The sequence below is a fragment of the Pollachius pollachius genome (assembly GCF_949987615.1).
Source record: "Pollachius pollachius genome assembly, chromosome: 15".
Taxonomy (NCBI): domain Eukaryota; kingdom Metazoa; phylum Chordata; class Actinopteri; order Gadiformes; family Gadidae; genus Pollachius; species Pollachius pollachius.
The window spans coordinates 13,339,344-13,366,095 of record NC_136948.1 but is presented as its reverse complement, the minus strand read 5'-3'; the positions used below and the strand labels follow the sequence as shown (position 1 = coordinate 13,366,095).

General features: G+C 52.0%; 1 protein-coding gene across 1 annotated transcript in view; it reads left to right on the top strand.

Annotated features, from left to right (window-relative positions):
• The window catches only part of LOC307086927 (latent-transforming growth factor beta-binding protein 2-like), a gene marked incomplete at its 3' end in the record, with an annotated part of 87,283 nt that extends 61,753 nt beyond the window's left edge, over nt 1-25,530 (top strand). The window contains exons 20-40 of the mRNA XM_079752273.1: nt 2,792-2,911; nt 3,122-3,244; nt 3,392-3,517; nt 3,689-3,814; nt 4,095-4,220; nt 4,417-4,542; nt 5,175-5,300; nt 6,952-7,071; nt 7,579-7,704; nt 9,727-9,852; nt 11,193-11,303; nt 17,785-17,913; nt 18,242-18,376; nt 19,637-19,855; nt 20,409-20,504; nt 21,511-21,639; nt 21,736-21,876; nt 22,439-22,615; nt 23,198-23,494; nt 23,681-23,830; nt 25,358-25,530. Coding sequence (XP_079608399.1) covers nt 2,792-2,911; nt 3,122-3,244; nt 3,392-3,517; nt 3,689-3,814; nt 4,095-4,220; nt 4,417-4,542; nt 5,175-5,300; nt 6,952-7,071; nt 7,579-7,704; nt 9,727-9,852; nt 11,193-11,303; nt 17,785-17,913; nt 18,242-18,376; nt 19,637-19,855; nt 20,409-20,504; nt 21,511-21,639; nt 21,736-21,876; nt 22,439-22,615; nt 23,198-23,494; nt 23,681-23,830; nt 25,358-25,530 — 3,002 coding nt within the window. The remainder of the gene's footprint in view (nt 1-2,791; nt 2,912-3,121; nt 3,245-3,391; nt 3,518-3,688; nt 3,815-4,094; nt 4,221-4,416; nt 4,543-5,174; nt 5,301-6,951; nt 7,072-7,578; nt 7,705-9,726; nt 9,853-11,192; nt 11,304-17,784; nt 17,914-18,241; nt 18,377-19,636; nt 19,856-20,408; nt 20,505-21,510; nt 21,640-21,735; nt 21,877-22,438; nt 22,616-23,197; nt 23,495-23,680; nt 23,831-25,357) is intronic.
• Between the last annotated feature and the right edge of the window lie 1,222 nt (nt 25,531-26,752).

The following is a 26,752-nucleotide window of genomic DNA, read 5'->3' as shown; positions in this document are numbered from 1 at the left end:
CCACAAACAGAAAGACTGTGGCGACGACAGTCATTCGTTTGCCATGCAGTCATCCGACGTGTGATAAATCTGGAGGCGACCCCCCCACACACCCTATGACCACCGCCACCGCTCCGCCCCCGTGGGTGTTACGTTCTGCCCCTCGTCATATCCCACCTCCCCCAGGGAAAGATTGTTTTCCTGAATCCGTCAATATTCGGAGCGGCCAAATAAAAAATCCCCCCAAATCCCTCCCTCGCCCCCCCGCTCCGGGCTACAGCCTTAAACTAACAGACTGTTATTGTTGGAAGGCGATGGCCACTGTGCTGTTGGGGCGAGCGAGGTCCCATTAACTCTAGGGAGAGAGAGAGGGAGGGAGGGGAGAGAGGAGTCTTGAGGAGTCAGAAGAAGACACAGGCTAAAGGCTGAAGGACTTATTCCTGTACTTTCTCAGCCGGTGACAATTAACCATGCTGAATACGCACGGCGCTTTAGGAGACGGTGAACAGTGGATGCACATGCACAGTGTTTGAAGGGATAGTGAACAGTGGAACAGACTTGCTCAGAGAGGGGTTTTTAGCCGAGCAAACTGGGTTCTGAGCTGCACTCCCAGGAAGCCCCCATTAACCCAGAGGTGACTCCGTTATGTAACAGCCCAACCCCTGGCTGCTGTTGCCACATTCCCCCCACTTCTCTCTGACCCTACCCTCATTTGTTTGGAAACTCAAGCTCATGCAGTGCATACTCCAGATCTGTGGGGGGGCCGAGAGAAACGGCCGGCTGATGGAAAAATGGGTCTGTAAATGAGAGCACGTAAACTGTTTACAATCTGGGATTGTGTTCAAACTGTCCGATCCGTCCGCACTATTGATCAACACCCGCCCCTTGGGTATGTTGTGTTTTCCCCAAACCTCTGCTTACAAAACACCATAATTAAGGTCATCCTGGTGTTTGTTTCTGGCGTCGGAAAGGGCACGTTCTCCGCCTCGCTCCCCGCTATCATAACAGCATGGCCGCATGAATGGCGATTGTACAGTGCTTTGTGAATGAGGAGCGAGGAGTGAAGGGGAAGGGGGGGAGGCCAGAGGTAAATATTTTCATTCAGCGCGGCCGCTCAGCCAGCGCTAACAGGCTATCGCGGTACGCCTGGAGGTGAGCGAGTCACATGGAAACGGGCAGCGGCAACGGCGGTGCTCTGCACAGAAGTCAATGGACTGCAGAGAGGTGGTTGGGGCCCAATTGTCCACGTCGCGGATAAGCCTAATTGCTTGGTATGATAGAGTAAACAGCTCCCCCCCCTTACCACCATCCATCCACCCCCACACTTTCACCACCGCTCCCTTCGGTCAAGCTTATCTCGTAAGGGGCCCGCCAGATGCCAGGAGGCCGCGCGAACAGGAGTTCTGGGCCCTCGCTGACAGATGTCCGGTGGTCCCCGGGGCCAGGGCCCGCACAACCCTGCCTCTGTGTCTCTCTCGCTCTCTCTCTTTCACTTCATCGCTGTCTCTCTCTCTCCCTCACTCTCTCTCTCTCCCTCTCTCTCCCTCTCTCTCTCTCGCTCTCTCTCTCTCTCTCTCTCTCTCTAACTCTCTCTCTCTCTCTTTCTCTCTCTCTCTCTCTCGCTCTCTCTCTAACTCTCTCTCTCGCTCTCTTTCTCTCTCTCTCTCTAACTCTCTCACTCTCACTTTCATTCTCTCGCTCTCTCTCTGCGCTCTTTGTTTTCATTGTGCGAGTCCTCTTGTCCTCAACCGCCCTTCACTTCACTGTGGCGTCCTCTCATCGCCTCGCTCATCCAAACCCTACGTTCTTCCACTTCCACTTCCTTTCCTCTCTCTCTCTCTCTCTCTCTATCGCTCTCTCTCTCTCTCTCTCTCTATCTCTCTCTCTCTCTCTCTCTCTATCGCTCTCTAACTCTCTCTCTCTCTCTTTCTCTCTCTCTCTCTCTCTCTCACTCTTTCTCACAGAACTTACAGAAGCCTAAGCCCTGGTCATACGTTAAGTTCACTTACAATTATAGCAGTTCACTTATGAGAGCCCGACTGTACAGTCGTGTGTCCTCTGATCTGATCTCTGATCTGATCTGCGTAACTGTGGAACCGGAGATGGGACTTATGGATGACATCACTAGGGGGATGTATGTGATGCAATGAGTATGAGTCCTAATTAGGTCCTCATGGACATTTGGACACCCTAGCGGACTGCAGGGGGGGAATAGAACTGTCGTCTATACTCACTGATGCTATGTTGCTCCAAAAGTACCGTAACCAAAATAACATCTCCAGAGGTTTTCACCAGCCGATGAGAGCTTTATTATAAATGGTGACAAAAGAAGAAATTGGAACTAAAAGCAGCCCCCCTCTTGCTAACGACTTACAGAAGGTGGTTAAGGTTGATGGATCGGAAACATGACTGGAATATTTAAAACCACATATTTTCAGCCAGAGGAGCCAAAGGCTGCTTAAAAACACCTAAGAAAATATTGATGAGAAAAGGCAGCTTTGAAATGGGTCTGCAATATGTACAATGGTCATATCTAATTTTTTTTTTTTCAAGCAGATCGTATTCATTATTTCTTGCCTAACAGATAATGGAAGAAAATGTGTTTGTGTTTTTCGTTCGCTACCTTTATCTAAACCAATTATCGAATTTGCTACCAAACAATGTTTTTATTCATGAAATATCTTTTAAATTAGGTACATGTGTTCTGGCTTAAGATGCCATGTAATATATACAGAATTAATAACTGGCTCTCACTCATGTGATCATACCGCCGTTATTCTATCAACATGTGACGTTCTTCTGTCCCCCACAGACATTAACGAATGTCTGGACCAATCGATGTGCGGCAATGGTAGATGTGTCAACACGGAGGGCTCCTATAGGTGCAACTGTTTCCATGGATACAAACTCTCAGTGCAAAACCTGTGCCAAGGTAGGGACCCAATCACACTACCACCCACGTTGCTGGCTGTCTTTGTGTGATCCGTGTCGTGTTACTGCTCTGTGTAGAGGGGTGCTTCTTCAGAAGCCTGGTGGTGCTGTTAAAGTCCACACAGCTGGGGTATGCTGTACGCTGTTCTTTACGAGACCCTCATTCTTCCCCCCTGCGTCTGTCCTTCCTGTGGTTTGACCTTGACTCCAGATGTGGACGAGTGTGTTCTCCCCGGGGTCTGCACCGGCGGCCGCTGCGTCAATCTGGAGGGGACGCACGAGTGTGTCTGTGGCCCCGGCTACCAGACCACCCCCGACAGCAAGGCCTGCGAAGGTCTGTAAAGTGTTACGGAGCGCCCCCCCCCCCCCCCCCCCCCCCCCCCCGCGTTTGTTATTCACCCGGCAGCGGGCTTCCACCTGGTGAAGCTCTCCCGATAGCCCCGTGTCTCACCTGCTTTCTTCTTCTTCTCCGTGCTGTTAGATGTCAACGAGTGCGCCGCTCCCAACGTGTGCCCGGTCGGAATCTGCGTCAACGCCGAGGGCTCCTTCTCTTGCCAGGAGTGCAGGCCCGGGTTTGGGCCCTCTGCGGATGGGCTGAGTTGCGAGGGTAAGAGCCTCTCTACCCTGTTAAAGGACTCACACCGGAGGAGTCGGTTCTCGCCAGCACACAAAAGATGCATCTAGAAACAATCTTTTATTTTATGGAAAATATATAAAATCATGGCTTTGTAATATTTTCTAAATTAATCAATTAAATCTTAAATGTATGCTTCTGCAGATTTGAATGAGTGTGCACAGGGGGACTTGTGTCTGGGAGGGGTGTGTCGCAACAGAGAGGGGTCCTACATCTGTACCGACTGTAGGACTGGCTATCAGGTGTCCCAAGACCAGCAGAGGTGTGAAGGTAAATCCAATCTTCTCCTGCGCTGTTAGTAAAGCACCACACACAACCATGCTCTGGGATACAGGTGTCTCTCAACTAGAATGGTTGTGATTATGGTTCTGTGTGTATGTGGGTGATTGTGTGTGTATGTTTGTGTTTGCTTGTGCGCGTGTGTGTGTGCGTATGTGCGCGCGCGTGTGTGTGTATGCATGCGTGTGTGTGTGCGTGGTTGCGTCCGTGTATGTGATTGTGCCTGTGTGCGTGCGGGTGTGTGTGGTTCTGTGCGTGTCTGCCCTCTAAGACGTCGACGAGTGCCGGTCCCTGTCGGCCTGTGCCAACGGCATCTGCCTGAACTCGGAGGGCTCGTACACCTGCAGGACCTGTCCCCAGGGCTACGTGGTGTCCTACGACGGGGAGCTCTGTGAAGGTGGGTCCTCTGACACCAGCATTGCGCTCCACAAAGCCTCATTCAGGATCACAACACAGACACTGGTTGTCGGCTGAGACGGTATTATTGTTCAGATTACATCAACACATTCCGCCCTCCCAGATGACCTTCGCATATTGTTCCCAAACAGGAAGGCTAACAGTGTTTGTTCTTGTTTTCCTTTCTCACCGCCCAGACATTGATGAGTGTGCGCTTCCCAACGCGTGCCCCGGAGGAACGTGTACAAACACAGACGGTTCCTTCACATGCCTCACCTGTCGGCCAGGATTTAGAGTCCCCGAGGATGGACATCAATGTGAAGGTTAGGCTTTCATGTGTTCACTTTTTGAGGATTTGTGTCTGGGCGTGTGTGTATGTGGGAGTAGGAGATGCCGTTTCAGCCATAATTAATACTTAAATACATACTAAACCATGTGTACGTTCTCGTCTACAAATGTCTGTACACCATCCATATTCTGTCCCTAGGAAGAAGCCTTAGCAACAGGTGTCTGTTCTGAGATTAGAAGCCTGGAGGTTAACCCCAAGTTAATTTAAACATCACCGGTGCGGCAGCTAAGACCCACACTCGATTATAATCTGCTCTTTTCTTTCTTTTCTTTTGAGTGCATTATCCTAAAATACTTGTCCTAGACATCACATCATCGCTGGAACCCCCCGGTATCTGGCAGTGTTCTTCCTTATTCTCTACCCAGAAACAATGAGACAACAGCCCCCAAATAGAACTGAGCAGTGCTCGATGAGGTCTGCTGGAAGTCTGAGGCAGCACTCAGCCCGGGGAGGTAGAGCTGTCATGATCAGGAACTTCTGATTCCAGGTCCATGGCTGAGCTCGCTGATTGGGCAACGGCGCGGCTCTATACGCACAAAGCCAGAGACGATAATCCGCACCATGACGTGTCTTCATGTCGTGCGATGTTGTGTCTTCCGTCTCCAGATGTGGACGAGTGCTTGGTGGCTAATGAGTGCCCCGGCCAGCTGTGCGTGAACGTGCCGGGCTCCTTCGTCTGCAGGGACTGCGGCGAGGGACTGCAGCTGTCCCAGGACGGGGTCACCTGCGAGGGTAAGACCACCTGGTGAACTGGTCCACCTCCTCCACCTAGTTAACTTACCCACCTTGTCTACCATGTCCACCTCCTCCACCTCCTCCTTCTCCTCCAACCTCTCCACCTTGTCCACCTCCTCCACCTCCTCCCCCTTGTCCACCCCCACCTCCTCCCCCTTGTCCTCCCCCACCTCCTCCACCTTGTCCACCTCCTCCATCTTGTCCTCCCCCACCTCCTCCACCTTGTCCACCTCCTCCCCCTTGTCCTCCCCCACCTCCTCCACCTTGTCCACCTCCTCCATCTTGTCCTCCCCCACCTCCTCCACCTTGTCCACCTCCTCCCCCTTGTCCTCCCCCACCTCCTCCATCTTGTCCTCCCCCACCTCCTCCACCATGTCCACCTCCTCCCCCTTGTCCACCTCCTCCATCTTGTCCCCCCCCACCTCCTCCACCTTGTCCACCTCCTCCATCTTGTCCCCCCCCACCTCCTCCACCTTGTCCACCTCCTCCATCTTGTCCTCCCCCACCTCCTCCACCATGTCCACCTCCTCCACCTTGTCCACCTCCTCCATCTTGTCCTCCCCCACCTCCTCCACCATGTCCACCTCCTCCACCATGTCCACCTCCTCCACCATGTCCACCTCCTCCACCCTGCTCTCCTGCCAGCGTGTCCAAGGAGGGCTGCTCGGGGCAGACGGGTTTGGATTACATTCCAAACACGGATTGTAACGTAGACACGCACAAATCGGTATAAAACCGAGTCCTTCATAACATCGTTCATCGGTCCTGACATGATCTATTAGACGCATGCCGTGAAATGGCTGCTTATGTGAATCCGGGAAGAATGACGACTGACATGACTTCATGGGAGGAGGACCGAGGGGGGAGAAATGTTTTTAAAGTGTTTAAACATTGAGTCAGTCATGTGCAACATGTTATTGATTGAGAGTCGGCCGTCGCTGTGAGGGAGGCGAGGAGTATCCTGGAAAAAGGTTAAAAATAAAAAACATTTCTTTTAGCCCCCAAAGTAGAAATTCAAGTTGATCCTCTGATAGGATTTTAATGGATGTGTCTGATGCCATGGAAAATATTAAAGGGGACTTCTTTGTAAACGCAGCCAACCACTCCCCTTGCCTTTCACTTAGCAAGCTTGACCTGTTGAACTCATTCAATGAAGCGAAATGCAGATCCGCCATCTCAATCACTTTACAATGGCCACCCCTATTTCTGTAAGAAATACAATCTGTAACGGGGTGGAGGAATTTCCAATGATCACATAACAGTTAGCCCACGACTGTTTGTAGATACAGTAATCAAACGCCACCTGTAATAGCTTGCTGCTTTGGAATAGATGTCCGTCCAACATACTTATCTTTCCACCGTTTTTAATTAACCACTGTCAGTGCAAACTAATAAAGAGGGCTTTTCTTACTGTATGGTGCTTAGTCGCTTTGGCTCAACCAAGTGCAACTACCAAATATTCTTTTTTTTGTTTAATCCTTGCAATAAGGTTGATGACCTAACCCTTGACCCCGAAATTCCTCCCTCAAGAGGTCGTACATCTCATCGTTTTTCGTGTTCCCATTTCATCTTGTTTTTCTTCTCCTTCGGCTTCCACTACATCGTCTTTATCCTAACTGTATTCTTCCTCTGTGGTTTTACCCAACAGACGTGGACGAGTGCCACTCACAGGGGGCGTGTCCCGGAGGGGTGTGCACCAACACTCACGGCTCCTTCTCCTGCGCGACCTGTGACCCCGGCTTCACACCCAACGGCGGATCCTGCGAAGGTACCGGCACGCATACGCCTAGCATGCGTTTACCACGCCGATGAAATCTAATTACCCATGAGTCATCTGTTGTCACTTTTTTTGTGATGGCAACACGGCCCCCTTTTCATATAGCGCTCATGTCCTTCCCATGCTCGGACAGAGAGTGAGTCATCGTTCACTGATGCATGACATTTTTGACACGTTCCCCTGTAATCTGTGAGGTCTTTAGACGATAAACTCTGGGCCTATTTGAACTGAGAGCCAAAGACTCACAGCTGGTGTGAATATGTCATTTAATGACGTTTGCGTCTGTGTGTATGTGTTTCTGTTTTCCTTGCAATGTGGCTTTACACTCTGCGCGCCTGTGTGATGTGTGTGGTCTCGTATTTCCGCGCACACGTGTGTGACGCGCCACGCGTCCTTGGCATTCAAAGAGACATGCGTAAACATAAGACATGTAGTCAACGTTGGAATTGAAATGCATTGGCGTGCGCGTCATCGCGTGTGTGCGTGTGTCGGTAACAGATGTGAACGAGTGTCTGACCGTCGCTGGGATCTGTGGAGAAGGAGAGTGTCTGAACACGGAGGGATCCTACGTATGCATCTGTTCCGACGGATACACCACGGGCACCGGGGCGACCGGCTGCCAAGGTAAGACCTCACAGCAGAGACACCTAGAGGGTCAATTACCCGCACGACTGTTCACTGTTTACATTTACATCTAGGGCATTTAGCAGACGCTTTTATCCAAAGTGGTTTACAACAGTTCATTCACCTACAGCGGAGGTGACAGCCCGCTCGTCGGGAGTTGTTAGGGTTAGGTGTCTTGCTCAGGGAAACTTCGACACTAGTTAGGTGGAGCTGGGGATCGAACTAGCAAACTTCCGGTTACAAGTTAACCTGCTCCCTGAGCTAAGTCCTGTTTAGTCATTGATCAGAGACTTTTATTAAAAAGATAGTAGTGTCATACAGACACATGTCATGCAGGAGCAGGTAGGGGTCTGTCCTCTTACTGAAGGGTGCCTGCAGGTAGGTAGGATGTTGACATCATGGATCATGCACGGTACCTTTTGGCCACTATAGTGCCCCCTATATTATTCATGTGTTTACATAGATTACATAGCCTGCCTTCAGAGACCTAGCTAGCCCTCTGCTGTCATCTGTTAGTGTACGGGTTGGCAGGCGTCATCGGAAGTATCCCTTCCCCCTGGATCCCCGGCCCTGTGAGAGGGCCTGTCTGGAGCCCGGTACCCTGTGCCATGGGTGCTGAAGCGGCCATTGTGTGTAACGAGGCCAGGGCCTGACACCGCTTGCCTTCCTCTCGGACACGGGTTTGATGTTGTTCCAACCGCACCCAATGACCCGCTGGTCACTGTGAAGGGAAACAAAACCAGGGCTTATTATTGGCCGGAGCCGAGGAGCCTTTTTCCTCCCTTTTCAGAACAGAACAGGCTGAAGCATTTGCTGTCAAAGATGTTTAATTAGATTAAATGGCTCGGGCTGGAATAATTGGAGTCAGTGTTGTGACTGGTGTGGTTTCGTGAGGAGAAGAAGGTGGAGGAGGAGGAGGGGGAGGTGATCTCAGGAGGCCGGTCCAAAGCGGACTCGCTTTGTCATGATGTACAGCCGTGAGGTGCGGATGGACACCGGGCCTGGCCAAACCATTGTTGGGGGACAATCTGCACAGCATGGTTGCATGCGTGTGCGTGGTTGGGGCTTGTGTGTGTGTTTGCGTGCATGTTTGGCCCCTAAGAAGTGGATGAGAGCTGCTCAACTCAAGTCCTTTCTCAAACCAGCGGTTGTTGCGCAGTCTGGTGCAACAGCGTCTGCAGAGGCAGAGGCCTATAAAGTTTGCACTAACCCCTGGGATCCTGGGTAGACAGTATCATCGTAAAAAGCTGAAGGAAAGGCAAACTTCTTGGCCCATGTGGCCCAGCAATACTTTGCTTACCACAGATAAATCTGCAACGAAAATGTGTAATTGAGTTGAGCCCGATTGACCAAGTTCACGTCAGGATTCCAAATCACAATCTCTTGTGTCTCTTTTTTCTCAAAATGATCAGGTTACAATTTTTTAAGGCCGAATTTTTTCGTGATTACCTTTGGTCTGCAACCATGTTTTGTTTTGTCTGTCTTTTCGCAAACATGCGTTCATGTCTGCCATTCCGAAATATTTGTCTCATTATCACATGTCGGGAGAGGAGAAGGGGGGGCTATTCCCTTGTGTGGGATTTTTCATACTTTCCCGCTTTACCCCCGCCTATTAGCCTGGGCCCAGATACGTTTCTTGATATGTTGTCATGCTACAATTATTTACAATTATTCCCCAATCTACAGTTAATCAACCCCATAGCCTCCGTTATTAATTTCCCAAGGCTGAGGGAATGTCTTGAGCTTGAAATGCTGAGGTATGTGTCTCCTTTCCCTTTTCTCCCCGTTTCCTGTTTGCCAGTACACCATTAAGCGCTCCAAATGGGCAATGCATCTTGTGTTCCGACAAGCGCCTGATTACAAATGTGCTCCCATTGCGGAGCTTATGAAGAGGTGTAATATTCCCCTGTGACTCGACCAGGACAAACGAGGTCCTCATCATGGAATCAATACGCATTAACCCGCCCTCCCTCTGCCTGTTCCCGCCTCTGACTCATATAAGTATTGTTCTGTGACCTGTAGACGTGGACGAGTGCAGCCCGGAGGTGGACATCTGTGCCAGAGGCCAGTGCATCAACACAGATGGGTCCTACCTCTGCCTGTGTGAGGCCGGCTTCAAGTTCAACCCCGCCATCTCCGACTGCGAGGGTAAGACCGGGTTTTTGGGTTCTTCCACTCGAGAGCTGTACCATCCGCTTTAATGAGCGACGCAGTGTTTTGCCACGATAGTGTGGCCCCTATGAAAAGCTTGTTTGAACTCGGACCAAACAAACAAACTCTGGTCCACTTGTAAGTGAGTCTAGTTCCGTTTGCTTTTGGTATAGGTGAACCGTAGTAAACAGATTCAGCCAGGGATAGTAAACATTTCCTAGATTAATATGAGTCTGACGTGGCGTAATCAGCGGATGATGGCACTCGTTGAAACATCGTCCAACGACTATTGTAAAGCAAAGGCTTGTAATTATTCACAACAACATTGACGTTTACAGACTACTCAGTAACAGAATGGAGGAAATAGGGATTTGTGGCAACACAAAAAATCCAAACTTATTTTCCGTCCAGTAGGCCAGCGACCCCACTCGGCCGCGAGGCGTTTCTTTACAATGTCTGGCTCGCCTAACAAAGTCCAGAAAGTGTGATGTTAACCGAACCAGATAAAAATGCAGCAGAGCATCAACCCCACCCCTGAGTCGGGCCCAGTCCTCCGAACTATAGGTGTTGAGGCGCCCAAACTGCACCCTGGAGCCCACTCCCCTGAACTCTTCTTCTTATTTGGCCGAGACCACGGGGCCTGCTGGCGTGCGCTCGCACGGACAAACCGGAGCAGGCGAACATGTACTCATGAGTCGTTTCATTGTCACACTCCATTTGCATGCGAATGTGCCCAGCATAGCCTAGCGCCGGACATGATTGATTACACACAGCGCTGGCAGGGCCCCCTCCCCGGGAACGGTTGGAAGCTGCAGGCTAAGCCTCTCCAAGACGGGCTTCCAGGCTCGGAGTGGCGCTCCTGCTGCTCCTGCTGCTGTCGCCCGGCGCTCCTTCCTCCTGTCCTTTGGGGAGCGTGAGGGAGAGGAGGTGTTTCTCCCTCTGCAACGTCTCCCTTTAGCTCCTTCACGAGTTCTTCAGTTGCTGGGACAATATTGTTGTTGGCCGGCCTGCTCTCCGCTGAGGACAACTCGGCCGCAGGCCTCCTGGCCGACTCCTTCTCCTCCCCAGCCCCCTTATCCTGACAGCAGAGGAGCAGAGGAGGCTACGCACATGGCCATGTGTGTCTGTGTCTTGTGTCTGTGTGTCTATTTGTGTTTGTGTGTGTGTGAGTATCTGTATTTGTGTCTGTTAGTGTGTCCGGTGTGTCTGTGTGTGTCCATCTTGTGTATGGGGGTATTTGTGTGTGTCTTTTTGTGTGTGCGTGTGCAATCCAACCCGGGGCTTTCCTTATGTTTCACATTGTGTCATGATCCACGTGTTCCCCCCTGTGTCCTCAGACCAGGACGAGTGTGTGGAATTTGGGAGCTCGGCGTGTGGAGTGTGGCGCTGTGAGAACCTGGTGGGTTCGTACCGCTGCTACATGGGCTGTGAGGACGGGGAGGACTGTGGTGAGTGGGGGTCTTCACACACACGCATTCACATTGATTTTCACATTCACATACATTTACGCTTAGGGGCATTTAGCAGACACTTTGATCCAAAGTGACTTACAATGAAGCACATTTGTCGGAAGAAAGAGAAACAACAATATATCGCTGTCAGTACGGTGTGGATAGAAACAAGTGCCAAGCACGTACAATCGCTAGGATGACCCATTCCCTGTATACAAAGATAGCTCGGATAAGACACTACACAATGCCAAGTACTATCAGAGTCATTGCAGATGTTGTGAAGAGATGATGATCATGATTATCATAATAATAATCATTATATTATTACGAATTGGACCAATCAGGCCAATCACAAGTGGGATACGATCAGCTGTTATTTCAGCCCTTCAACCGGTCCTGATGTTCTTTTTATCATCACAGCATACAGAAGTTTTCCTCTTTGTTTTCTGATCGGTGCTAGCCAGCAGATGCTGATATTGTAGAATGGCGTCTGTGAGGAGCACCCTTATCATGGATCATATCTACTCTGTACGCACAGTTAAAGAGACTTATGCAAACAGCCTTCGGGTGCCTTGGGATTCCCTTGAAGAATGCACGGGAGAACAGCCATTGACATCGGGGAGGGAGGGAGTGTCCCTGGTGCGAGACCACCTGATATAACACAGAGAGAGAGTGGGCCTCCTCCTACAGACAGTGGAGCTGAAGGTGGATTCATGACAAGGCAAAGGGGCAACTCAAAGACTGGGAGGGGGCGGTGGGGAGAGCAGGGGGCTGAATTGAGTCTTCTTCGGTACACCGAAACAAGGCCTGACTCCACCCCTTGCAGGTTCTATGCCCCCAGCCCCCCCGAAAGTTGTGCTCTGACATAGAAAGACGGCTGGATTTAAGATTACAATCCAGTCTAACCCAGCCTGGGTTTTCCCCCCTTCGCCAGGCTCCTCGCTCGATAGACTTGATCGGATAGACCGACCTCCGCCAACAACAACAGCCCCGGTTCCAACATCCGCACAATACATGCGGTCGTCTGTGTTTACTGGCATCACAGAGATATGCAAAAGGCCTGTAATGCATCGCTCCAAATGTGTCACTTTTTCTGTGTGGAATAAGTTATGTGCATCTCCAGCGGTCGTCTGAGGGCCACAGAACTCCAAGCTGTTGGGAAGCCTGGGTGTAGCATGGTTTCTGGTGGGGATTGGGGGGGATTAATGTGATGTGTGCGGTTGCGAGGGGATACACCACGTACGCGCAGAGGGGGTGGTCGGGCGCTTTCCCGTATCGCCATTATGCCGTGCAGACTGTGGTGGTTCTGGGGAGGGGAACGTGCGACCGCGGCTGCAGAAGCCTCGCCTGGCCTGCACCTCCTCCGACGCGCGTGGCCGTCTGCCGGCTCCGAGCCGCACGATGAAGGGTGTCTGGCGCCGCCTTAAAGACTTTAAAGGCCCCGCTGTGAGATAGGCCCAAGATTAGAACCAGCTGCCTCACCTCCTCCATCAGGGCTGCTGGGCTACTCTCCATGCTGGTCCTCCAGTTCTGCGTGAGACATAAATATCCGCCACTGGTAATTGTGTCAGGAGGGGCCAAGAAGCCTTGACCAGCGCTGTTGTGTAACACCACACAAGCACGCACGCATGCGCACACGCACACATACACACACACACACACACACACACACACACACACACACACACACACACACACAAACACAGAAACACACACACACATGCATACACACAGATACATGAGCGCACACACACACACACACACATGAACACACACACAAGCACAAACACACACACACACACAGTTTGTACCGATCGTGGATCCTCCTCCCCTAGAGAGGCATTAGGGAGAGCTTGTCTCTTAAAGAGCGATGGAATCAGTTCAGCTCGTCCAGTGGCTGGAGCACAGCGTTGACCTCAGACCCATGGCCACCGGCAGCAGGTCCTACCACTCTGTGTGTCTGCACGGACGGCAGGCTCCGTCCCAGCCCAGCGCTCTCTCCCCCCAGCGCCAGCCCACGGCGCACTCCAGCGGGCCTCCTATGACGAGCACTTGAACTCACACCACCTCCTTGCTCCCCCCTCCCCACACACACACACACACATTGCAGACGTAACCTACCCAGGGTCCAGGGCGTGGTCTCTCAGCAGCACGGCAGCCCCCCTCCGCCAACACACACAACTGCTACTTGTCCCACCGCATGATGCAACGCTGTTGGAGCCTCTGCCGTCACCCCAGCACAGACTCCTGAGGGAGGGAGAGGGCAGTACCCGGCCCTGGGACATATCCACCGTCTTGTTATAATCACCAAATATTCAGGAGCTGGCCAGACTCTCTGTAATCTGCTGTTGCTGTGAGGGCGTTGTTTTCTGTTTCGGCTCGACGGGCCTGCGAAGGGTACGGCGGTTGTCTTTGGCCCCGCTCACCACACATTAAGATTTACAGTAGCGGTCGTAACATGCAGGCGGGTAAACAGCCTCCCCCCCCCCCCCCCCCCCCCCCGTGTAAGTGTCAGCTGCAATGAGTGCAGCAGCGATGCAATACAATTGGTTTGGCTGGCACCACATGTGAGAGGCACGTGGTGTGTGTGTGTGTGTGTGTTAGGGAGGGTGTGTGGAGGAGCGTGTGTGGGTTTGTGTGCGGGTGAGACGGGGGTTTCAGCTCGATGTAGTCTTTCATTTAGGCTGCTGCTTATAATTGCGGCCATAAATTGTGCGTAGCCGTGGGTTGTCTCTTAAAACGGCGTGCCCATGACGGAAGCAAGGCTGTGCTCCAAACCCCCTCGCCAAAACAATCCCGTCCTGGCAGAAAAACACAGAAACACACTGAGGTCTGAAATGTGTGTGATTGTGCTGCTGATGCTTGCCCTGCAATAAGAATGAGGGCAACACAGGTCGGCGATAATAGTTTTGATTAAAACAATGAAACCCCACAGAAATGGTTTCGCTGTCAAGGGAAAACCCTCTTCTGATCTTGGGCCAATGGGGCCTGCTAATGAACTGCTGCCTGTTGGTCCAATCCTGTGTGGGGCTGCCCAGGGACCAGGGCAGAGGTGTGTGCCGAGCAGGGTTAGCCAACAGTCAAGCAGCAACGGCTCCGTAGCACCAGGTCCTCCATCGAACCACATGTGGTAAGGGGTAAACATAGCCCCCCCCCCCCCCCCCCCCCCCCCCCCGGTCTGAACCGCCCGGATCACTGCACTCAGGAAGGTAGGTCTTTCTGGGTCAGACTATCAGGAAACGTACCACTGCCTATGCCCCCCCCACCCGCCCACCCCTCCTCCCGTCTAAACTTTAACTCTTCACCTCCCCGTCCCCCCGTCCCAACTCCGGTTCCCCCCCCCCCCCCTTCTTCCGGAAGGTCTCGGAGCTTGGCCGTGTCGTGACGTAAACCATGGAGAGAAAAAAAAGCTACTTAACAACTTCCTGTCTGTGCTGCCAAAGCCTTAACACGTAGTGGAACCATCCTACGATGTATTATTCATAGCTGTTCCCAGAAGTGATGCACAACGTGGATTAGCATGCCTGTTCTCTGGCTGGACGTGGGGTAATCACACTGTTTATGTTGCCACTCCAGACTGATCTGAAGTCAGGGAAAGACCCTGGAATACCATTAATGTCAGGGCTTTATTTTACCAGATGCTGTGAATCTCTCTTTGAGTGGGGGGGGGGGGGGGTTGATTGCATCTGTGTAGAGACAAGCTTGATGCACACATGGTACACCACATCGCCACGTCCCCGTCCTCTGCCCCCCCTTTCTCCCCCCTCCCTCCCTCTTTTCATATATAAAAAAAAAAGACACTGATTATTCAGGGGAGTGACATACAGGGAGATTCCACAACGTTCCCTACAGGACTCCCAGCTGGCTGTCCGCACACCCTCCCCGCGCTACGAGCTCTACTTCATAGCACATCTAACATGCACTGAGGGGTCTCCTGCGCTGAAATGATATGAACTATTCACATCAACGCAGACTTAATATTCTCCCAAAACGAGCTGCAGGAATGTTTTCCTCCAGGACATTTTTGTGAATTACACAAGATGAATCACGGATAATGTGTTTAGCGAAACGTCAACACAAAACAGGTCACTGGCGCACCCTCAGCAACAGTGACCCGGGTTCAAGCCCCATTCTTGTGGTTCATCCAGTTTCCAAATGCAGTCCGTTTGGGAAACACAAAACGGCTCGTAGGTGTGGTTGCCCGCTTGAAGAGCAATAAACAATACCTGATGAACAACCACAGAAGGATTCCCTCTCGGTGACCACTACCTGCCATCGCTCAGATGTCCTCGCTGTCAGCACAGGCATAGAAACCTACAGGGGTGGAGTTTTTACGAGTCCGGTTTTTAAGCAGGACATGTGCTGTTTGTCTTGTATTAACCTGGTGAGGAGTCAAGGTCAGGACAGCGGTCGAGCGCCATTACCGCGCTGCAGTCGTCTGTGCTGGAATGGAAGACGGAGCCGCGGCCAAACTCTCTCTCTCTATCTCTCTCTGTTCCGACTGACTGGGCTGTGGTTTCCTGGGGTCTGCCCGGCTCCGGCCTTTAAGAAAACGACAGAAAACATTCACCAGAGCTTAAGGAGCAGGAAATAAGTGCCGCCATGCATTTGGAGAATATGCGAATGTCATTACTTTTATCTATGATTTAATTTTGTTAAAATGTCTGTGGCTCGTAAGAATCTCCCTCGGTTGCTTCTGAATTGTGGGGGATTTTATCCCTCACGTCGCGAGGTCTGGCCTTTGAAAGTTTAAGTTTTGTCATCTTAAAAGTCATCTTAAGGAAATGCATAAGAATTAACATGAATTATCGTGGGATCTGTGTGAAATTTGACTATGTATATATTTTTCGAAATCTTTTCAAGCCCCTTTTCCGAAAGGAAACAAATGTTTCTCATTAGACACCCACACACGCTACCCTCTGCGGAATAACAAATACACCATGACTTGTCTCTCTGAGCTAAAAAGAGGAGCAGTGAGTTACAACCTGAATAGAACTCAGGATATTACTACTACATCCTGTAGTCTCATGCTGACTCAGAGCTTTGCTAGCCGAAAACAAGACACGGTTGCTAACATCAGTTATTGATCAAAATTCCCTCTCCTTTCTCCCTCAGATGTGGTTAGACCACTGGGGTTAAAAATGCCGACCAGGGCGTTTAGCATGAACCTTTAGGATGTCAGTCTTCAAGCAAAAAATAAAAGGAGCAAAGGAAAGAAAAACAGCAAATCGAGGCTGGACGATGATGATCTCCTCTGTATCTTGTTACGTTCACAGCAGGTTAACGTTGACCAGCGGGCCGTCAGGACTGACAGCAGAACAGATATAGCTGATTCGATTATGATCACAAAGCTCTTGTTTGTTATATAAATAAATATAATCAGACTTTCCTCTACTAAGGTATCTGTCTTTGGCTCCTTGGTCTCTCAGCACAATAGGCCAGGGAATAACGAAATGATGTATGTTAGAAATTGCTAACAAATGTTCTCTTTTAAAAACAGCCACGGTTCCACGCGGCTGTCGAGAACCGGGACGTGCGTCCCTCTCGCTCTGTCTCTGTTTAGTGTCTTGCGGTGATATCTAAGCCTATCAAGGTCTTTTCCGTGTGGCTCTTATTGTATTTTCTTAATGACCTCGTGCCATGCATGAGAGAAGCCGACGTGTTTTCGCCACATTCTTTTATTAGGCCGTGTGGAACTCATGTCGACTCTTAGCTCAGGTTCTCATTTTCATTCTGAGTCGGTTCCCTCTGGGAAACGCTGCCATGAAACATCAAACACACCAACGGCCTCATTCGGATTAATCGATTAGCCTGGGAACACCCCCTCTGCCAGTGACCTGAGGGGGAGCGGACCAAAGCGTTATTTCCCCATGGTTTTGTGCGACTCAAATGTGTGAGAAGAAGCTTGTTTGAATATAAACACCAAACCATCAACACGAACATACTCTCAGTCTTGCGTAACTCCTGTACCAGGTCCAGTAAGGGCTCAGTCACTTCTCCATCACTAGATCTGGGCCCGGGGCGCCTTCCACGGCGGCTTTCCAGCTGTCCGATGCTTTAATCAGATAACTAAGGAAAGGACAGCCTGTGCTTTCATTGGTGGGCATTCATAGCAACTAATATGCCAGCCATGTCATTGGTTGTTCTCCATACCAACCAACACATGCTTACATATATCACATAGACCGTCAATAACTTTGAATCATCTAGCAGGTTGGTCTTTCCAAGTTTTCTTTTTAAGTTGGCACAAATCTTGCAAGTTAATTGGACGGACTGCTAAAGACACACAGTTCGTCATCCAAAAGACTTCAGTTGGAGGCATCCATCATGTGTCTGTGTGTCTCCAGTCCGGCTCACCACCGTGAACGCCCGGCCCGGTGTTTATTTGAAGTCCTGCGGAGTCATTAGGACACAGCCATTAGCGGTGGAACACGGTAACGTAAGACGCTCACCGCCGCGTCTCCTGATGACTCTGCAGATGCCGACGAATGTGTGAACGAGACCATCTGTGGAAACCATGGCTTCTGTGAGAACACGGACACCTCCTACCTCTGCCAGTGTCACCAGGGCTACACCAACCCCCCCGGGGAGACCACCCGCTGCGTTGGTGGGTACCCCTTTTACCAGTCGAGCTGTGATGCTATTGCAATGGTGTGTGTTGGTTTCCTTTACACCCAAGCTAGTCTTTTATCACGTATGAGCCAGTGATTGTAGTATGTTTAGCATTTTTGCAATACAGTCAAAGGGATTTGAAGTACATTGCTATTGCACATTGTTACTACAGCGTTTAGAATCGGGCAGCGTTCATAATCTCACTGAGAAGGGAGGGTAGGCATACAACAGTACTTGGGAGGATGCAAGCCTGCATGAAAGCCAGTTGATCCGAATGACACGCACCTTGTTTCCCGCTTCCTCTGCCCTGGCCCGGTGCTCAGACGTGAACGAGTGCGAGATGAGCATGGCTGTGTGCGGGGAGGCCCTGTGTGAGAACTACGACGGCAGCTTCCTGTGCATCTGCTCCAGCGACAATGAGGAATTTGATCCCGTTACCAGTCAATGCCGAACCACGGGTAACACCACAGCGACAGACACACGCACACACACACACACACACACACACACACACACAGTGGCCGCCGGCTCGCCCGGTCGCGTCGCTGGGAGAGCGGGCTTGTCTCTGCCTTAATGAGCCGTCTCTTATTATCTAAACAGTGGCTTGGCGAGGAGGATGCAAGCCACTCTTCCACCGGGGACTGTTATCATTTGTACTTATACCAGGATCATAGCGGAGTGGGCTCCCTGAGCACCAAATATGCATTAGGACAACACGGGCAAGGTCGTCTGGCCGCCACCAACCCATCTGAAACCCAACCCGTTCCTCCCCCCCCCCCATCCCCCCCCCACCCCCCCCGAGCGGTGACTTCCGGTGTCCCTCCTCCACCTTCCCCACGTCCCCCCACACACAGATCCCCCTGACCCGTGTGGTCTCAGGTGAAGGTGGAGGTGGTTCGGGAGAGCCGGCGCTCCAGACTCCCGCCGTGCGCCGACCTGGCGCCGGCCCGTGTGTACGTGTCCGCGAGACGGGTCCATATTTACACTATTAAGCCGGCGCGCCCTCAGCTAGGGATGTTTTTCCTTCTGCTCCCCCAGCTATGCCTTTGTGTACCTTCTGCGCCGCATTCCGCTGTTTGCTTTCGACGTGCGCTAATCAATCACGAGCGAGTGAATGGTGGCTTGACTCGAGTGCCAATGTTTCCATTGGGCTAAGCCGGCAGCTTATGGGTGAATGCCTGAGGCCAGGGCTGTGTTAAATGAGCAGGCTCAGCAGTGGCCGGCGAAGGTATGCGACGCCCGCTGGAGCGCCGAGCGGGGTGGAAGACCGGGCCGGGGGCCAGCAGACGCTGTCGGCATGTCGGGAGTGCGGTGATGATCAACAGGATGATATGGTACCCCGGGGGGCTAGCGCTGCCAACGGCTGTCTTCTGAAGGGCCCTCGAGCAAGGAATTTACACTCTGTGCCCGTTTGATGGCGGAGACGAATAATCAGCGGTAACGAGTTATTCCCCTATATACTTCATGACACGTTTCTATGATAATGGGGCCGGGAAGTTAAGAAGCAATAGGGGTTTGACTCCCAAGCCCAGAGGGTTCTGGGTTCGATCCCCAGTATCCGCAGCTTAGCCGCCGTCGTCCCCAAACAAGACGCCCGCTGCGCTCTGTGTTCACTGTGCCATCTGCAACAATAGTTAAGCATTTGTTTGCCTGTTTAGCTTTGTATTTATCGACGTGTTCCTCCGTTCATTTACGTGTGTCTCCACATCCCTCCGCAGCCCACGGCCATCCCCCCGCCCTCTCCCCGCTCTCCCCCTCCCCCCCCGCCTCCCCACCCCGGGCGGAGGAGAGGAAGGAGTGTTACTACGACCTGGACAGCGCCGACATGTGCAACAACGTCCTGTCCCGCAACACCACCAAGCAGGAGTGCTGCTGCACCATCGGCGCCGGCTGGGGCGACAACTGTGAGGTCCACCCGTGCCCCCTTCCTGAGAGAGGTAGGTTCAAGGTTCAAGGTGTCTTTATTGTCCCCGAGGGGCAATTTGATCCACAGCCAGCAGTAAAAAGAAACAGCAAACACTTAACGGATAAGACAACAAATCAGATCCCAGTTTCATGTAATTACAATTAGGGCATTTAGCAGACGCTTTTATCCAAAGCGACTTACATCAGTTAATACACTCATTGACACACCGACGGCAGAGTCAACCGTGCAAGGTGACAGCCAGTTCGTCAGGAGCAGTTAGGATTAAGTGTCTTGCTCAGGGACACATCAACACTCAGCTAGGAGGAGCTGGGGATCGATCTAGCGACCTTTGGGTTACAAGGCAACTGCCCCACCTCCTGAGCTAAGCCGACCCTCCATGTGGTCATTGACCAGACTGATGGCACCAGGCGGTACTGCTGCCCCTGGACCAGGGCTTCACCCCCCCTGGTGCCATGTGTTGGAGCATGGTTTATTGTGCTTATGCACATACACAGCTGAATGTGTGTCGGGCAGGTCTGCCCGGCGTTTATTTATCCGCTAATAAAAACCTTGTTGCTCCACAGCCGATTTTAACGAGCTGTGCCCGCATGGCATTGGGCTGCTGCCCCGAACTCGGCCCGCGGGCTCGCAGAGCCTGGAGGAACGACATCATTTCAGAGGTATGTCAGCGGGCTGGGGGTCCACTTAGCTTCTCTCTCTCTCTCTCTCGCTCTCTCTCCCCATCTCTCTGACTCTCTCTCCCTCCCTCTCTTTCGCTCTTGGTCTATCTCTCTGTCTCTGTCTCTCTGTCTCTCTCTCTCTCTCTCTTTCTCTCTCTCTCTCTCTCTCTCTCTCTCCCCATCTCTCTGGCTGTCTCTCCCTCCCTCTCTTTCGCTCTTGGTCTATCTCTCTGTCTCTGTTTCTCTCTCTCTCGCTCTCTCTCTCTCTCTCTCTCTCTCTCGCTCTTCTCTCTCTCTTCCTAGACAGTTTTTACAGTAGTCTCCATTTTCATGTCAAGGTTTACGGTATTCACCACAATCAGAGGTAAGGGTAACATACACCTGAATGCGGCAGCCAAGGCAATAAATGCATTGCTTTACATTACATAACAAAAGCAGAGGACATGCTGTACATTGGCTGAAAGGGCAGAAAGCAGCAACAAGATGCCAGATGCTACATGTGTAGTTGTGATGCTAGCACATAGCTTTCCATTGTGGTGCACCGTGGGAGACTCAGCAGTGTTCACTACCACCAGGTGACTCTTACTGAATTCCAGCATGAGTCGTAGTTGTGGGAACTTCATCGTCAAAAGAATTGTGGTTAATTCATAATAGCTGCTAGGTAGCAGTACAGATGGAGAGCTGCATCTGTAGTTTTATACATCAAGTTTATTCATTTACTTTTATGTCCGACAGCTGCAACTTTAAAGAACCCCCTTTGCCTTATTTATGGGCCGGCTGCTGCTAGCCCGTCTAGCTTAATGGGAGGGCTGGCCGCCTCCTTCATCGCCCTCCCGCCAGCCGGGCTCCCGTTGCGAGAGACCTGTTCAGGATTTCTAACAAGTCGTTAAGATTCGGGGGGCTTTTCCACCGACTCAACCTGGCTTAGCTTCCATTGACCCGCGCTTCGACTTAACTCACTTTTCACGCCTCCGACCCCCCCGACCCCCCCCCCACGCCACGCCAGACGTGAATGAGTGCGAGATGTTCGGCTCGGAGATCTGCAAGAACGGCCACTGCTCCAACCTCTACTCCACCTACACCTGCCTCTGCCGCTCAGGCTTCTACTACAACCACGTCCGCCACGAGTGTGTGGGTGAGGAACCCGGACGCTGTGTGAGGCTGCTTCCATTCACTCTCCTCCGGGCATGCCAAGCCCTCCTCTGACCGCGTGTGTGTTTGTGGCTGTCAGATTACGACGAGTGTGTTATGGCGGACACGTGTGTGCGCGGCGTGTGCGTGAACACGCCCGGCTCCTTCAACTGCTTCTGCAGCCCCCCACTGGTGCTGGACGGGGGGGGGAGACGCTGCATCGGCCTCAACGCCACTGGAGGTGGGACGCACACGCACACACACACAAACATGCATCCATACAAACATGCGCACGCACACATGCACACATAAATACACATGCACACATGTACCAACGAAAAGCATACAGACACACACACATATGTGCACACACACACACACACACACACATATATGTACACACACACACACATTTATGTACGCACACACACACATACGACCGCACTAAGGCATGAATAAACACAAGCACACACATATATGTACACACACATAGGCACAGAGGCAGCGTACACTCATACACACTTGCATATATGTACACACACACATACACACAAACGCACACCAACACACACACAAGTACAACATATCCACACTGAAAGGTATGCACAGTGCAAACACATCATCGACCTGTCTACCGAGGTAATGAATAACACTTACGCCGGCCGGCGTGCTTTAACACGCATGCATGCACCGCACGGCGTCGTGGGGTCACACGAGGCCCTGGCGTGTGCCTTCACGTCGTCCCGTGCTGAACTGGGATCTCCCCCCCCCCCCCCCCCCCCCCCTCCCCTCCCCCGCCCCAGTGGAGTCCCTGGAGCCCGAGGAGGACGTCCACATGGACATCTGCTGGCAGGTCCTGGTGGAGGACAACATGTGTGCCAACCCCCTGGCCGGCCACCGCACCACCTACACAGAGTGCTGCTGCCTCTACGGCGTGGCCTGGAGCGAGCAGTGTGCCTTCTGCCCGCACAAGGACTCAGGTAACACAGAAGAGAACGCTTCCTGGGGTTACTTTACTGCTTTGATCCCGATGCCATGGGCTGCAGCCATTGCTTTCCCTACTGGGAGATCTTATCTTATCCTGTCAGGGGTCTGCTTACCTCAGGAGGCAGAGCGGCTTGACATGTGAGTGGGAGGTTGCTAGTTCGATCCTCCCGGTTGGAGCGCTGAGCAAGACCCCTACGATTCTGTGTCATTTACTTTGGATAAAGGTGTCAGCTAAATGTAAAATTTAAATCTTACTGCAAAACTGCTACTACCGATGTTAACCCTGATTTTAAAGTCCTTCAGCAGACGATTTAACCAACACATGCAGACGAGTTGTTTCAGGGAACAGTTAGGCTGGCAGGTAGGCTGTGGACACTGGGGGTCAGACCATTTGGACTCGGAGGAGACATGCCTTGACTATATCCTGCGTTGGAATGATAACCATGTTGTTATCACAAGGTAGGGAAGGAACCGTCACCTTTATTGAACTGTGTGTTTGTACGTGCGTGTGTGTATGTGTTTGTCTCTGTGTGTGTGTGTGTGTGTGTGTGCGTACTCGTGTGTGCGTGGTGCAGAGGACTATGCGGTGATGTGCAACCTGCGCCGGCCCGGCAGCACCGACAGCCTGAGGGAGCGGCCCCCGGCGCAGTACGAGTACAGCCCGGAGGGCTCCGAGGCCCCCCTGGAGCCCTTCGTGTCCCCCTACTGGGACAACTACGGCGGGGGGCCGCTGCCCGAGGGAACCTACTACAACCCGGGGGTCCCCCAGGGCGTCCCCCTCTTCAACGGCTACAGCCCCCGGGAGCCCCCCGCGCGGGTCCCGGTCCTGAGGCCTCGGGAGTTCCAGCCCCGCCCGCTGAGACCCCACACCAGTAGGTGGCGCCAGCGTCGTCCTTGATTTTGAAATAGATATAGATATTCACATCTGATGGACAAATCAATACACATATCTGTCTCTCGCACACGCAGTGGCAGAGTAACCCCGGCGTTCAAACTGCCTTTCGATCGTTACCCCCGTGTGTCCGTACGACCCCAGAATCAACGGTGTGTTTGTTCAGGGCGCTACGGCGGCTTCGAGGGCCTCCGGGCCGAGGAGTGCGGCATCCTGAACGGCTGTGAGAACGGCCGCTGCGTGAGGGTCCGCGAGGGCTACACCTGCGACTGCTTTGACGGCTACGAGCTGGACCTCAACAAGATGGCCTGCATCGGTGGGTTCTCGTCCAACACCGGATCCCTTCCAACTAACAGGCCGACCCCTCGGCCCCCCCCTCTTTGTACTGCAGACCCTCCACCGTGTGTGTGTGTGTGTGTGTGTGTGTGTGCAAGTGTGTGTCTGTGTGCTCGCGCGGTGCGTGTTCCAGGTCTAGATAACGACGCTCAGGGACTTCCTGAGAACACAGCGGAAAAGCGCAGGGATTCATTTCATCTTGATCCCAGACCGGGCGTTCTGTGGAGTCTGGAGATCAGCGCACGGAGAGGAATCCGTCCCTTAAGGAGAAGCGCCGGGTGTTTCTTTGTAGCGAACTGATTTCGTGGGGAGCAAATTCATTGTGGCGTACATCACCGCGCCTCACACTGCATTCGTTAAAGTCCCCCCCTCCTGCTCTCGGTGCAGGGTTTTATGAGAAACTGATGAAAGACGTTTCTCGCCGCATTCCCCCGCCGCTCAGGGCCAGCGTGGTGCGTGGAGCGGCCAGGCGGAGGGAGGCCTTGGTGCTGGCCCGCGCCGAGTCACACACGGGACGGTGCTCACGCTCTAAGTGGGCCCTGTTTGTTTGCTTTGAAAAGAGAGACCTCCCTGTCATAACGGCGCGCTATGATTAGTACGGCATGAGTCGAGAATCCGTCTGCGAGGGTCGCTTATCAGCTCCAAGGACGGAGTGCTTTTGTTTTTTCTACCACTCATTCCTCTTCTCTGCAACGCGAGGAAATGTAGCTAAACAGATCTCCCCGCCTGCATGGAAAGACTTATGGGAGGCCTGCGTCTCGTGCCTTCCATTTGCGCGAAACGCCGATAGCGTCCCCCCCCCCCCCCACCCCGAGCAGGACATGACATAAACAGACACGGGGTCACTTTGACGTGGACTGCTCAGGAATGACGGACCGGACCTCCCATGTCGAGAGGGGGGAAGAAGAAAGAGGGGGTAGAGGTCTGCTCCCGAAGGCCAAGGGGAAATCGTATACAAAGCGTTGTTCTCTTAAGTAACAACATATGAGTGGGCTCTTAATGTCGAGGATTACCGAGTGCTGCCGGTGCTCTGGTGCATTTAACCACACGCAACATGACAGCATCCCTCCTGGACCCGTATCTGCACGCACCCAATGTGCGGTTATGTCACCGTGGAACCCGAGGGATGGAGATAGAGAAGGAGTTAAAGACAGGGGAACAGTATAAAGGCATAGGGGCGGCGTGGGGCTCATGAGGTAGAGCGGGTTGGCTGGTAACCGGAGGGTTGCCAGTTCGATCCCCGGCTCCTTCTAGCTGAGTGTCCCTGAGCAAGACGCCTCACCCCAACTACTCCTGACGCGCGGGCTGTCGCCTTGCAGGGTGGACACCGCCGTCGGTGTGAATGTGCGAATGAATGGGTGAATGAAAAACGCTGGATATATGCAGTCCACTACCATTTAAAGGCAATAGAAAACGATGGTAATAAACTGTATGTAAACATGTGTATTAGGCCGGGCAGCTGTTCCAGCTGTGAGTACTAACGCCGTCCCTCTCCCGCTCTCCGCAGACATCAACGAGTGCGAGGACATCAGCGACAGCGTGGCCCTGTGTCAGAACGCCCGCTGCTCCAACACGGAGGGCTCCTACAAGTGCAGCTGTCTAGCCGGCTTCGTAGCCTCCGCCAAGCCCCACGAGTGCATCCCCGAGATCCCCCAGGAGGTGGCCAGCGAGGCCGGGTAGTGGGGCGGGAGGCTGGGAGGAGGGGGCCGGGGTCGCTGGCTTTTCCACGCACCCTGTGGAGATGCCCCTTCCTTCTGCTCTCCAGAGGGCTGCGGAGAGGCCCATGCTTCTGACCCCTTGATAGCACGCACACACACACGCATGCACATGCACACACACGCACGCACACACACACACACACACACACACATGCGGGCACACACGCACACATACAGCACAGACACGCACACACACACACAAAGGCACGTATACGCACACACACATACACACACACATGCACATACAGAGCAGACACACGCAAACACTTACACATGCACGCAAATATGCGCACAAACATACATACACACCCACACACACATGTATGTGACTAATGCAGACGAAACATATACATAAACAAAGCCCAAACACAGAGAAAAAAAGCGCACATGTACCTATGCATACAAAACGCATCATATCCACGCTCCCTACATACACGCAAGAGCACCGGGAACTGTGCAGTGAATGTATCACACGGGATTCAACACTTTCCAGATTTGCATTTGCCTAAAGGGAATTTGTAGACGGTTCTTTCCTCTTCTTTTTTCTTGTTTGTTTAGTGACCCCAGACAGTGCAAATTCATTTTCTTTCTGCATTACTTTCTCACATTCTTTTTGATACATTATTTATTTCTCATAACTAGATGACGGGCCTCTGTGAGCTGGAAGCGCAGACCTTCTCAGAGGCCATAGTTAAATGCTCTTGTTGTTTCTGAGTGGCCGTTTGACTTTGGGAGGTTGTTTGAATGTCTTTCGTTAAAAAAGCAAAAACTTTAAATATGAGTACAACCATCGTTATATCAACACATAGGCAAAATAAACATTTCATCAATCATTATTTCTACAATGAACATTGAAAGTCTTTTTCACATCATTTTTTGAACCAATAGTTTCTTGATGTACATTCACATCATATCTTTTGTATTGCAATCGCTAAGCTACTTGTGGACCTAAAAAGGCTGTGGATGTATATGATGATATGATGATCAATGTAAACTTAACTGAAGGATGTGATTCACACGCTCTGAAACACCATATTTTAGTAACTGACTTAACATTCTTCCAATATTTTAGTGCACTGGTAGAGTTTTGACTCCAATTTTCATCAAAGTAACCGATTTTTACAGAACCAATATACAGTATATCTTAATTTGATGTTACTTAACTTATTATTTGAGATCTGGGC